The sequence below is a fragment of the Thamnophis sirtalis genome, unplaced genomic scaffold (genome assembly GCF_051295495.1).
Source record: "Thamnophis sirtalis isolate CommonGarterSnake01/CBP01778 unplaced genomic scaffold, rThaSir2_p1.2 scaffold_6, whole genome shotgun sequence".
In the NCBI taxonomy this organism is placed as follows: domain Eukaryota; kingdom Metazoa; phylum Chordata; class Lepidosauria; order Squamata; family Natricidae; genus Thamnophis; species Thamnophis sirtalis.
Window position 1 is genome coordinate 40,253,709 of NW_028261386.1, and position 14,610 is coordinate 40,268,318.

The 14,610-nt window shown below is 37.4% G+C and overlaps 1 protein-coding gene across 5 annotated transcripts in view; it reads left to right on the top strand.

Annotated features, from left to right (window-relative positions):
* Positions 1–2,629: 2,629 nt before the first annotated feature.
* SRBD1 (S1 RNA binding domain 1) overlaps positions 2,630–14,610 on the top strand; it is a 143,610-nt gene continuing 131,629 nt past the window's right edge. For 2 of the 5 annotated variants that reach the window (XM_087717693.1, XM_087717694.1), the window contains exons 1-7: positions 2,630–2,712; positions 5,039–5,118; positions 6,225–6,402; positions 7,779–8,105; positions 9,617–9,783; positions 10,946–11,063; positions 13,334–13,472. In XM_087717693.1, the coding sequence (XP_087573819.1) occupies positions 2,689–2,712; positions 5,039–5,118; positions 6,225–6,402; positions 7,779–8,105; positions 9,617–9,783; positions 10,946–11,063; positions 13,334–13,472 (1,033 nt within the window). In that variant the 5' untranslated portion in view covers positions 2,630–2,688. Of the gene's footprint in view, positions 2,713–2,969; positions 3,390–4,697; positions 4,782–5,038; positions 5,119–6,224; positions 6,403–7,778; positions 8,106–9,616; positions 9,784–10,945; positions 11,064–13,333; positions 13,473–14,610 lie in introns of those variants that run through there. The other 3 variants (XM_087717696.1, XM_087717695.1, XM_087717697.1) reach the window with 3 other exon arrangements.

Sequence of the window (14,610 nt, forward strand, 5' to 3'; positions counted from 1 at the left end):
AAATACTAAAGAGGAATGTGTAGTTGCATTGTATGGCTTAGGAAGTAAAAATGAAGCAGAACAAATTACTAATTTCTGCCATTCCAATAATTTCTTCATAGCTACCATTGTCTTTAAGCAACAAAACAATGCTGATACACATGTATATCACCAGAAGGAATTTATGGAAACCAAATTGGCTAGTTAGTAAATGAACTCAATTATAGCATCAAAGACATGGCCAGTGCTGACTGTAAACATATCACAGACTTCTCATGTATAAGTTCCAGGTTAAGGTAAAGTAGAACAAAAAAACCCACCAATTTCCAGATTATTATCCTGAGCATATGCCATTTTCAAGAAGAACTTCAGGAATTGGTTTGAAGTCCTGGATCTTATTGATGGACAACCAGAGTAACTTGGAATAATTTTAAGGAGGATTAAGGATAAATATTGAAAAAGACCGCCAGAGATCAAGAAAAAGGAAAATAAACGTAAACTGAATGTCAAGACAACCAGTAGAAACTATCAAGAGAAGAGACACCAAAGACAAAAACAGACAAGAGCGATAGGAAAGAATTTAACAAAGAATTTCAAAGAACTATTAGAAGAAACAACAAGCAGTATTACAAAACCATCTTGAAAGATATGGAAGATTTAAACAGACAAAGGAAAAAAACAAGGAAAAGCAGATACCCTCTGAAGGATATTCCGTGGCACGACAAAACCGCGCTACGCAAAATAGCGGAGATTAAATCGCGTCGCTAAAGTCGCAATGTCATCACCGTGCGTCATCACCGCGGGGACAACAGCGCGGCGACAGAAGGGCGTTCTACATACTTTGTTCTTTCCCTCCTCCGCACTTATGTCGGCGCGGATAAGGGCATCGCGGTTTTGTGGTGGAACAGGATATTCATACCTTGAATTGTTATGCCAAAGAATACCAACGGACAGAATGTAATTGATTCAAAGGAGATCAAAAGAAGATGGAAGGCATATATTGAAATACTGTACAGTAGCAAGATCAGTATCAAAGATACTAGAATATGAAGTTAGATTACAATCTAATTATTACCAATTCAAAAGGCTATTGGAAACGATGGAATACACACAGAAATAAGGCAAGCAAAAGAAGTTTCAGTAAAGGTTTTAAACAACCTATACCAGCAAATCTAGAGAAGAAACAGTGACCAATATCAATAAAACTAAACACAGAAAAAACTGGTACCAGAGCTATATTTCTCCAATGTACCCACATTCTCATTACACCCTGATCATAGTAGACCATAACCTACTACTAGATAAAGTAAAAAAATATGGGTTAGGCAGCATCACCACCAGATGGATTTGTAACTGGCTGACCAACCGCACTCAAAATGTAGTTCTCAATGGAACTGCATCTACATGGAGGGAAATATGCTGTGTAGTACCCCAAGGCTTTGTTTTAGGCTCAGTACTCTTTGACATCTTCATCAATGACTTGGAGGAGTGGATAAATGGGGAACTCAACAAATTTGCAGATGACACCAAGCTGGCAGGAATAGCCAACACTCCAGAAGACAGGCTAAAGATACAGAAGGATCTTGAGACTTGAACATTGGGCATTATGTGCAGAGTGCAGAGAAGAGCAACAAAGATAATTAGGGGACTGGAGGCTAAAACATATGAAAAACAGCTGCAGAAACTGGGTATGTCTAGTTTAATGAAAGGACTAGGGGAGACATGATAGCAGTGTTCCAATATTTCAGGGGCTGCCACAAAGAAGAGGGAGTCAAATTATTGTCCAAGGCACCTGAGCATAAAACAAGAAGCAATGAGTGGAAACTAATTAAGGAGAGAAGCAACTTAGAACTAAGATAAATTTCCTGACAGAACAATTAATCAGTGGAACAACTTGCCTCCAGAAGTTGTGAATGCTCCAACACTGGAAGTCTTTAAGAAGATGTTGGATAGCCATTTGTCTGGTGTAGAGTTTCCTGCCTAAGCAGGACTAGAAGACCTCCAAGGTCCCTCCCAACTCTGTTATTCTAAATTCTAAATTCTGACCTCATCTTATCCCAATGCCAGGTGTAAGAGCCTGTTTTAAAGTGCTCTTCAGGATAGAAAGGGGGGGGGGGGCTTTTGGATTGTGTGTGTGTGTGTGTGTGTGTGCGCGCGCACGCGCACTCCTTCCTTCCATAGGACAGAAACTGCAACAGAAAAAAGAGGCTTCTGAGGGCAATGGTTAAAGGAAGTGACCTGGCCACACAGGTGTCTTATCTACTCTGGTGGGATGAACAGATGTCTTCAGGGAAGAGACTTAACAAAAGAATGTGCAAATTATTACACAATATACCCAATTTCACGTGCTAGCAAAATAACTTAGGATTGTTTAAGGCAATTAAGATCCAGCCCGATATGGAAAAGGAAAGGGCAGATGTTCAGGCTGGATTTTGAAAAGGCCAAGGAACACGAAACATTATTGTTGACACACACTGAATAATTAAGAAAGCCAAAAGAATACAAAAAAGAGTCATTATGTGCTTTATTGATTATAGAAAAGCCCCGTGGGTCATGTCAAGCTGTGGAATGTGCTTAGAAAAATGGGAATTCCAAAACATCGCGTCGACCTCCTATTGCCTAGCAATAACATAACACGGACACGGCTGTACAACGCTTGGCAGAACAAGTGAGATGTACACCTATTGCCGGTAAACAAACAACGAACTGATGCTTCAGAACTGGGGATGCCAGGTAAACAGGAGCACCTAGTGGCCAAACGGGAAAACAGTAGAAATATTTTCCGCTGGAAGTTAGCTTTTCTCGCGAGTCTTCCAAGATAGGCTTATTCGCTTAGTACAGGGGTCTCCAACCTTGGCAACTTTAAGACTTGTGGACTTCAACTCCCAGAATTCCTCAGCTGAGGAATTCTGGGAGTTGAAGTCCACAAGTCTTAAAGTTGCCAAGGTTGGAAACCCCTGGCTTAGTAAACCAGACCCAGCAAGCACGGGGGAAGATTCTTTCCGTCGGCATCGCGTTAGAGTCCGCTTCGCTGGAGCATCTGCGGAAACTCAGGCGCGCCGCTCCCGCCGCCTTCATTGTCACACGCTGGTTGGGGAATTCTGGGAGTTGAAGTCCACACAGTGTAAAGTTCTCTAGTTTGAAGAGAAGGAAAAAAAAAACCACTCGGGCTAATCCGAAGAGGAAGCGACTCGCCGGGACTTCATTGTCACCGACAGCAGCCGGAGCTGCTTCGATGATTACTTCCGGCCCCTCCCCTCGGTCAGGTCGCTGCTTCCTCCGCTTTGAAAGCCTGGATTTTGCTGCAGTCGCTGCTGGCGCCGGTTTTAAACATGAACGCAGGCTTATAATAGGGAAGGGGAAACAAACGGCGGCATTTCGTATCCTCCCGTAGCCAAAGCTAGAAAAAGGTGAACTGGGGAGGTCGCGACGTTCAGGGAGGTGCATAACGTGGGAACCTCTAGGGCTGCTAGGTTCATGAGAGTTGCTATCCATCTGTTTTGATTAACAAAAAAGAGGTTTATTTTCGTTATCCTCGCAGGAGTTTTGCTGGTTTATGAAATATCGAGTATGAGTGGAACAACTTGCTTCCAGAAGTTGTGAATGCTCCAACACTGGACGTTTTTAAGAAGATGTTGGATATCCATTTGTCTGAAGAGGTGTAGAGTTTCCTGCCTAGGCAGGGGGTTGGACTAGAAGTCCTCCAAGGTCCCTTCCAACTCTGTTATTCTGTAAAGAAGGAATCTCAGCGCAACCATGCAACTAGTTCATGGTTCTGATGCTTTCGAATTGGTTTGTTGAAAGGGAAAACCTTTCCCTTTGCTAGGGCTGGGAGATATGGGGAAGGATTCAAGGAAGCAGCTGCATGAAAGCTTTTTATTTGTTTATTCTCAAGAAAGCAAACGGCAGACCAGGTCAGCGTTCCTGAGGCTAGTGACTTCAAAACTCTTGAGTAGACCTTTTTACATCCTTCAAGGTGTATGATTGATTTAAGGTCCTGTCTTTCTGTGATCGGGTTCTGATTTCAAGGTGTTAAATCATATTTTCCCTTTCTTCTGTTCTGGGGTCATTTTGGCAGGACGGAAACAGGGGTGAAATCCAGCAGGTTCTGGCAGGTTCTGGAGAACCAGTAAGGGAAATTTTGAGTAGTTTGGAGAACCGGCAAATGCCACCTTTGGCTGGCCCCAAAGTTGAGTGGAATGGAGATTTTGTAGTATCCTTCCCCTTGAGTGGGGTGGGAATGAAGATTTTGCAGTACCCTTCCCCTGTCACACCCACCAAGCCACACCCACATAACTGGTAGTAAAAAAAAAATGAATTTCGCCATTGGGCAGAAGGCAAGTGAATGCTAGCATTTTTGAGTGAGTGATGGTTTTATAGTCCAGTCTCCGTTTTTCCTAGCTAGCCCTTCGTTGCCGCTTGGGTCTTTTCCTTCATGATCTGCATTTTATGACCATTTGTCATTTCCCATCTTTATTAGGTTGTTTTGTTATCTGTCCCTTTACACGCACGCACGCACGCACGCACGCACACACACACACACACACACACACACACACACACACACATGCACTTAAGAAATAAGGTATTTCATGTTACCTTTCCCAAAATCCAGTAAAATCTGTTAGGCTGACTTGATGAATGGATGTTTAAATTTCTCATATTCTCCATCTAAGACTTTAGACATGGCCTCAGAGCGATTTTTTCTTTGCTTACAGCTACTTATTTCTTGTACATTGATGGTACTAGTGATTACTTAAAGATCCATACACAGAGAACATAAAAGATAATGAAAGATAAAGGTACATTGTTCTATGTATATTGCTTTCAGATGTGTATAAAATCAGAGCAGATTTTTCGATTCCGTGTCAAATCTGTTGATATATAAAAAATCAGAGCAGATTTTTCAATTCAATGTGTTGAATCTGTTGTTGATTCAGATATTCAAGGATGCCTGTTCAAAAATAACAGATTTGCAATTGGCAGCATCCATCTATATTTTTGCAGTCTTTTAGGAATGGGGGAAAACTCACAGATAAAACTATTTTTCTTTTCTCAGATGTCAGCATTCCCTAAACGGAAAAGAACTGCAACGAAACCAGACATTTCAGAAGATGAACTACCTTCCTTCCTTAAATCGTGAGTTAATGATGTGTGTTCTAATTTCTATTCAATCCTTGTACCTGTATTTGGTACTAGGACAACATCTAGTGATTGTAGCATTTTGGGATTGGTTGAAGTTTAGAGGCATAAGTGTGTACATATCTTTTTACCTGGCTTGTTTGACTTGTTCATAAAGCCTAACAAAACTACTAAGTTCGAAAGAAGAGTGAGATTATGTTTTGCATACTGCTTCACTATGTTCACTGTTTCTAGGTTTGGCTTCTCCTCCCCTATGAGCTCACGATATAAAAACAAGAAAGGAAAAAATAGATAAACACAAATATGAAATTTATTCAAATTAAAATGCCTGCTATATCCTGGATATGGAATTTAGGGATGGAATTACAAGAATTGTTCTTTTTGTGCACTTTGTTCTTGTCCAGCCATATTAAATGCTGTTGGCTGGTTTTGTTATGTTTTTTATTCTTTTAGTTTGTGAAATCTATGCAGAGAAATTTTGCTATGGATTGACTGCAAAAATGTTTGAATCAATGCAAAGGTCAAAATACAATTGCAAGGTCAAAATACAAAACCAGGCTATGAATAACTGCTTAAAATTGTATAACTTTGTGTAACACTGGAGTGCTTCTCCAGCAAAATTGCTAGTGGCAGTAGCTAACAGCTTACTATTGTATTCACATTGCATGGTGGCAATTTCCTTCTAGAACATTATGTGAACTTTGAAAAGACAGGTGCTTCCGGTGTTGGGCAAGATAAGTCACAGATTAAGTCTGATTGGCATTCTATCACTTGTTATAAATAAAATATAAGTTTTCATTCACCATGAATTTTGTTACTTTTGTGTCAAAAATTCATTTACTGATTGTGAATTGGATTACATAATTGTGAGCTACGCAAGTCTTTTGTCTAGGACAGCATATACATTTTAGGGTCTAAATGCATGCAACTCTCTTGTTTAAATAATTAAATAATAATAATTAAATAATAAATATTAAATAATAATTATTGTAATAATAATTTTAATAATGAACAATATTTGTTTAAATATTGAGGCCTGCATGCTTTAAGGACAGTGCTCTGTATAATTTCATTTATTACAAACTTTCCCATATCTTGGGCAGATCTTCAGAATCAGAAGATGAACAAGATGAAGAGGAATGGGAGCCCCAAAAGAAAGTCTCACGTAAGGCCAAAGTGCCAAAACCCAAAGTTCCAAGAGTTGAAAAAAAATCATTGACTAAAAAGAAAACTACTGTAGCTAAGAAAGGTACTAAGAAGCTAATGATAAAAGAGGAGCCGGTAAGTAATTGAAGCTAGGAAGCCATTTAGTTTTCAAAACATTTGAGAGAGAAAGAGAAAGCAAAGATTATATTGTGGAGATTTATCTGTGTTCATCACCATTCCAAATTCCCCTGATTGGTTCAGTTCTTTTGCATAGATCCAACAACCTGGCTTACCTACTGAAACTTCTAAATTATCTGATTTATTGGAATAGAAAAATAGGAACTCCAGATGCATGTACACTGTGCTACGTGCAAAAAAGATCTGCCCTATGTTTTTTTCCTGAGTCATTTTAACCTCTGTAATTTATTCAGCATAGTTGATGTGAAGTTCCTTGAAATACGCATTTACATTTGCATTTGAACCTTTGGGATATATGTTGGAGCATCTTATCATAAATCAAATGGAAACAATAACTTGCTCACCTCGTACTGTCACACTGTATCAAGGAACAGCAACCAAAATTCAAGTCCTGCTGGAAGGAATCCAAATAGTCCTTGGCTTCCAACAGCAGTTGGGGCCAGAATTGCCATTACTAAGCTAAGGGGTGGTAAAGGTGAGTGTCACTTGACCACTCTGCATATCAAGTGACTATTCCAGCAGTCCTAATTGTCATGGTTAAACCCGGACCAGCTTCCTGTAGGCTTCCCTGTTGACTTCACTTGTGGGAAATCAGTAGGAAATGTCAGAAAACACACTAACACGACCATGGGGCTTCTGTGATGGCCAGAATTCCAAGGCCACATCATGTCCCTTTTGCTCAGCACAATCACAACTTTGCACTGTCGCTGAACAAATGGTCATAAGCGAAGAAGGGTGTGTGTGTGTGTGCGTGTGCGTGCAGCAACAAGAGAAATGGACCACCATTGGCTTCCCTTCTTTTTGAGTAAGGACCCAAAAGAAGCCTTCCCTTCCAGATTTTACTGAATAGGGAAAAACCGCTGTGAAGAGGCAGTCCCAAATAACTTTCCTGGAGTTACACATATGGTGCACAACACTCTTAATTGCAATCTGTTACCATAGAAAGCAAATTTTATTAGGGCTAATCATTTTTTGTTCTAACTTTGTGACCAAAAACTGATTCACATTGGATCTTAAATCTTGGATTAAAAGAGAAAATAGGTTGGCTTTAAGAGCAGTTATCTTCAGGTGCTTCTGATTTTTGACCTGTACGCAGTGACAGTAACAATGGTCTTTCCTGAGGCACTCATGTTTTCTGCACTTACATTTTACTAAGCAGAACACTGATATCTGTAGTAGCCTTTCCCCTACTTGATGACATTAGTTCCACAATCCCAAAGGAAATGATGATAGGTAGTAAGTCATTGATGGTGTTTATGTTCAGACTGGCTGTGCTCAATAATAATCTTAATGTGTTTTGGTGGTTTGGGTAGGACTCATCTCTGCCTATTGCCGTACCTGGAGGAACAGAAAAAATGACAGAGGAAGATGTCAATGTGAAATGTTCAACCAAAAAAACCCCAGTGAAGAAAGTTGGCAGCATTAAAGTTGAACCTGGCTTGGTAAATGCAGATAAACCATCCACAAGTGCTACAGTGTCTAAACAAAAAATTAAGGTGGAAGAGTCTGAAGAAGATTTTACATTTGATGAACCTCCCTTAAAAAAAATTAAAACAGGATGTCCGCAGGAGAAATGTATAAAATATGTGGCAGGTGACAAACTGAATGGGGACCATAAAATGAACTGGGACATTGTAGAGGTATGTAATGCTTTGCTGTTTACAACAAAATTAACATACGTTTAAACTGCAGGAGGAAACTCTCTAGAGTGAAGTTGTATGTTCATTTAATTTCTGATGTATATAATACCTCATCTGGATTTATTCCAAAAAGTATTTCGTTGCCTTTATTTTTATAAAACAAAGCACATTGTCTCCTCTATTTATAATGAGAATTTATCCTGAGCATTAGCTATGGAAGGTTACATTTAGTATTACTTTTCACAAGAAAATATAAAAAAATGTTATTTTGTTATTTGTAAAGAAAAATTATGAAAGACTATTTTTTAATGCTGTCTTCAACTTTTGCTGGTGAAAGATTATAAAATATTCCAGGATTTTAAATATGGTAAAAGAAAACATTCCGGGTCAATCATAGTTTGGCTTATGCTGTACTAAAAATATATTCTAGCTCCAATGAAATATTTTTTATCACACTAAAATGAGAGCCATGTTTCAGTTTTTTGAGTGTTTTGGGGAACATATACAGTGTCTTTTAATATTGAGGAAGGAAGGGTTTATCATTATTTTAATCAGATGAGGGGTCCTTCTATTTCTTTTTTGTCTTGTAATTTAAAAGAAAAAAATACTAATCATTGTAGTGGGTGGTGAAGCTGTTCATTCAGCATCTCACACATTTCCAAGAGCATGGTAGGCAGTTTGATGATATGGGCCCCTATTATATAATAAATGTTTTCCCTCAGTTGCTGAGGGAAAACTTTATTTTTTATTAACTTTATTTTTTAAAGTAATTTTTAAAGGAAGCTGCCATTCTAATAAACATCCTCATCATTGCTTTTATTTATTTCTCCTAGGCTTAAATTCCTCCCTCCCCCTTTTTTCCCCATTCTAGCAAACATCTGCTTCAATGATATTCTTTATTTCTAAGAAGCTTCTAATCCTCTTCCCTCCCTCTCTCCCAACATTGATTAGTTACAGTAGGCCAAAGTGCTGGGAAAAGAGAAAATTTAGTGGAAGCTGAAATGTAGACAGTGTATAGAACTGCTCCTCTAGTAAATGGATGGATGCATGCTTGCCCCTGATCACCCAAACTATAACAGACATTTTGTGGGCATGTTATGATTCTTTAAACATTTGGATTGTATCTCTCAATTCAAAAGTCTTACTTTTGAAACTGGATTGATACCTGTGAACATTTTTTCTATTAGAACTCCAGGAAATGCCATTTAGATCCTGTGTTAAACGAGTCACCTGTCATGAGTAACAACCATAGAGGGGTTTTTTTTTCATTCTCTTTTAATGAAGTTAATGATTCAGGCCTAGTTTTCATTTGAATCATTTTGGGGATATGGTTTTAAGAATGAAAAATAAGTAAGGTTTGTAAATAAATAGAAATCGATATTCTTGTATGTTTGTCGTATTAAGTAGATTGCTGTAAGATGATAGCTGCAACCATTTCTTCTCCAAGTTTAACATTTTTCAGAATCTTTTGTGAGAAATTCATACTTGGGCTTTTTTACTGTGGGTTGCAGGTTTTGTCGCAAAGGACTGACATTGAAGCATGGGTGTGTGCCAATATAATCAAGCTTTTCAATGATGATAATACAATCCCTTTTATTGTTCGGTATCGGAAGGAACTTATCAATAATCTGGAAGCTGATGTGCTGCGTGAGGTGCAACAAATAATGGAAGAACTACAGTATGTATTAAAGCATTGGGATGGGGGTAGAAAGGGAGAGTAAGCAGCACTTTAAGCAATTACTGCAGCCTTGCAAGTGTTAACAGAGGAGTTCATGGGATCTCATGACGTCTGAATTTCAAACATGGAGAGGCTCCTTTTTAAAATTCCTGGATTGATGTAAAAAATTATGATATAAGCAGCCAGCTGCAAACTTTGTAGTTATCAGTGAAAATATTGCCTGTCTATATCAGGGAACCCAACTGGGGATTTTTCTTTTTGAAAGTCTCTGTCTCAAGGCTGATTCTAAGTAGAAAATTGTTCATCCGCTAAAGATTTTGTAACCACAGTCTTCCTCAATAAATCTTGTCAAAGAGATTCCATGAGAAACTAGTTGGAAAGAATCGTTTTGTTACTAGGCAGTTGTTAGAGAACTTGACAACCCCTATGCTTTTTCCAACTAGAAAGCAGCCTTTAACAAAGTTTGGAAACTTCCTAGCCATTCCGCAATTCTTGGGACGGAGATGTCATCCAATAGTATCTATCAGCAATCCCATCTCCATCTCAGTCACTTGAATGGCCAGTATTATCATGAGGGGAGTAAATGCAATAGAGAAAGCAAAACTAGCTTTGATTTTAGTTTTCTTTAAAATTCAAGAAAACTAAAATAAATTTGTTTAAAACTCAATAACATAAATGATCCAAGATTTGGGCATAATGGGAAACTGAGAGTAATCATCAGAATCCAAATCTTCCCTTTTCTTGTTTGTGATTACAATTGAGAAATTGACAGTTTTAAGTATGTGAGTCTGTGGCCTGTCTAATCTTCCCACTGTGACTTTTAATAGCTCTTCATTTTATTTCTTAGGTAAATTTAAATAAAAGAGTACATTATCATTTAGGTGATTGACTTGAAAACTCATTTTCAATGAAAACTGATTACCTTAACTGTGTTTCTACAAGAAGAAGCTACTCATCCATTGGTTATGATTTTCACTTGAGAAAGTGCCTTTTTTACTGAGCCAATGGAACTGTTCCGTCTGAGAGTCCTATGAACAATATATATAGAAGGTTTCACAGTGAGGTGATACTACTCAAGGATGCACCAATGTTAGGAATAGTATTTATATAAATGTTCTATTAAATACAAATTTTTAATTCTTCTAACTATGCTTGGTTTTAGGACTTTAGCAAAAAAGGTGCATGCCTCAATACAAAAACTTGAAAAAGAAGGAAAGCTGTCAGAAAGTGTTTTAACTGCATTATTAAACTGTAAAACTTTGGAGCAGCTGGATCATGTGGTTAGTATAATATCTTAATGGAAATTTTCATATAACTTATTGTGAGCTGGATTTTTTCCAAACATTGCTAAATCCTTTTATGGAAATGGTGGCCATAACTTCTTAGAAGCCATTTTATACTAGGTTACATCATTACTATATTATCTAATAACAGTTCTACACAATTTAAGGTTTTAATTTTCCCAGTCTTATTCGGAATATCAAAGAACTGGGATCGCTTAATGCAGCACATGTGAAATATGCCACTAAAATATGGCTCGATCCTGGTTCATATATGACACAAGCTATTTTCTCAGGCAAGAGAGAGTTACAAAGGCAGATTACCAAAAGCATAAAAAGCAAGGAAGAGACAAGGCTCATGGTGGTTACTGGATGTGGAAAGAAAGAATCTGTTATTCAGCAATGTCCATTGAATTAGAGCATAGGGACATTATTTTTCCATTTTTGCATCTATATAACATCATACTAGTGATGAAAAGCACAGTCAAAGTTTGATCTGTTGCATGCAAAGTCTGTCTCATTAAGCTTTGGTAAATATAGGTTTCATTGTAGTTATTATTATTATTTGTAAAGATGTCTCTTTGAATTTCACCAAGGCATATTTTTAATCCAAAATCTATTATACCAATTGGAACAAAAATAGATCTGAAATAGAAAAAAAGTAAGGCACTTTCTTTGCTATTCCATGTAGTAAAAATTGAGTTAAGACTGCTTCAGTGTTAGCTGAAATATTTTTCTCCTTTCAATCAGTATAGTATGTACAGAGACATGAAAATTCTTTACCTTTGAAGGAGGCATTTGCTCAAAACATTCTCATTGCATAATTGCTTTTAGTTAACAGTTTGAAGCTGGCTTTTATAAGTCACATTTTTATTCCCTGTGAACTAAGACTACTACCCTATTCCCCTCCCCCACAGTGTGGGGATTCTCATAAAACTCAGTGTTATATTTTCATAATTATATAGAATTATGTTATAAACATGTAGTCTAAAAATTAGACTTGAAATGTCTAATTTTGGAGTTATGAATCATAGGAGAAGATTAAGGAATATGAATGAATTCCTACCCAGGAAATATTGTTAGCAATTATTGACCTTTTTATTAATAAAGACTTCCTAAAGGAAGCCTGGGTTTCATTTTCCAGATACATTCTTAGTCTACCTTATTATATAATGCCAACTTTAGAAATAACATTTAGTGGACTTCAGTAAGATCTGCTTCTAGCATTGGAGTCACACACACAATAGTCAATGTTTATTGAATAAGTGACATTCAGTTCTATTCTCACTTTATGCAAAATATAAATCATGGGTTAAATATTAGGGTTGGCTGATTTCATACAGCACACTGAGCTAAGAAAAACCAGCTATGTCACAATTTACCATGTGTTAACTAACCTAAATTAAAAGAATAATGATGACTATAACTATATTAATAGTTTAAATAATTATTTTTAAATAAAGCAGTTTAAGGATAAGTTATGGGTATACTGTATATGGCAGGCTTGCTTACTGTGTGGGTCAGGAAGGCTTTGGCTATTTTCACTGGGATGTCCAAAACAATTAAGAGGCAAAACTCTAATGTTAGATTTAACAAGGAAGGTTCGGACTGAATGTTAGAAAAAAAAAACAACCCTTGAAATGCTGTACAGTAGTCCTCAACTTACAACCACAATTGAGCCCAAAATTTATAATGTTAAATGAAATATTTGTTAAGAGAATTTGTTCCATTTTATGACTTTTCTTGCCACATTTGTTAAATGTATCCCTGCAGTTGTTAAATTAGTACCATGGTTGTAAAGTGAATCTGGGTTCTTTGTTGACTTTGCTTGTCAGATGGTCACAAAATGACTCCTAAACTCTACAACCATCATAAATATGAATCGGTTATCAAGCATCTGTATGTAAATCATGTGGCCATTGGGATAGTGCAATGATCGTAAGTGTGAAAAAAATGGTCACAAGTCACTATTTGCAGCGCCATTGTAACTTGGAACGGTCACTGAATGAACTGTTGTAAGACCAGGACTACCTGTATAGGGAATCAATTAGGAGGCCATTGGACCAATTTGATAACTCTGATAACTCTGTGATTCTAGATACTACATATCATCACTTTGTTTTCATCCTGTAGACAGATAAAGCATAAAAAATTGAAAATTTGTGACAACAAAATTACATACATACACATGCATGCACAAACACATACACAAGTGTGTCTGTGTGTGTGTCCATCCCTTATGCTTAGACATATAATATTACCTATTACAGTATGCACCCTATAAAACTGGAAGCAAAGGAACTAAAGCACAAAGAGCTAAACAGTTGGGCTTGGAACAGGCAGCCAACTTGCTTATTCAGAATCCGAAGGAACTCAACTTACTCTTTTATGTCAAGTCCAATGTCGAAGGTAAGCATGTATCTTTTAGAAGCATTAGAGCATATAAACAGAAATACTTTACTGAGTAAGAGTGACTGTGAATATTGTCTGAAGTGGTGTAAGGTTTCCTACCTAAGTTGGGCTAGAAGATCTCCAAGGTCCCTTCCAACTGTTCTGTTGCATTCCACTCCATTCCACTAGCCCCTTTGAGAACAGCAAAAGCCTTTGTTTGTAGCAGATCTCACCTTTTTCTGAATTATATATTGTCCTGATTAGAAATTCTGGACGCCTGGTGATAATCAATAGAAGCAGCACTGGGTAGATTAACCTGGCTTGAGATAATATTCTCTCTATGTCTGTTCTTCAGATGCTTGCTGAATATGAACAGAAACTAATTAGGTGGATGGGAGAAATCTTCCCCCACCCCAATTCACTGAGGTTCCCTTTGTCATTTTAAAATACTGTATATTGTTGGCTCTACATGCTTGTTCATGTATAACATTTCCATTCCTCACCAATAATCCTCAGGCTTATTCAGGCATACAAACGTTTTTAAATATGCTTAATACTCTTGAATAAAATAAAATGACCGAGATTTACTTTGACAAAGAAGTTAGTTCCAATAAAGCAACATGTTTTCTAGCAGGCTGGTAAAAAAAACATGTGCTGTTTTCTACCATCCCTAGAGATGTCTAGGGTGGAAAGGCTGAGGTAAATCAAGAACGCCTAAATGTCTTTGATCCCAAATGAGCCTCAACAACATCAGTTTCCTCCTGATGAATGAAAATATTTAGAATATAATGAAGTTTGCATCCCTGTTTTAGTAAGCTGCCATACGTAGATTAAAACTACAGGAGTTTCAACACATTGTAATATAAAATATAAAAAGATTAGTGACTGTGCTTCAAAAAGATAAAACGAGGCAAATCTGCACTTAATCAATAAGGAGATGATTGAAGGAGATAGATGTCAGCTTCTTTGAGAAAGATCAGGTTAGGCATAGGCAATGGAAAGATTGCTGGAACTCTAGCCTATTGTTGCAGGCCCAAACACAGAATCGTGAAAGCTTGAGGGTTTCCATCTGCCCCGTTTTCTACCATATAAAATCAGAGTGATTTTTACAATCTCATTTTTACACTCATTTATTATCTCTCTTTCCTTTTTCTGT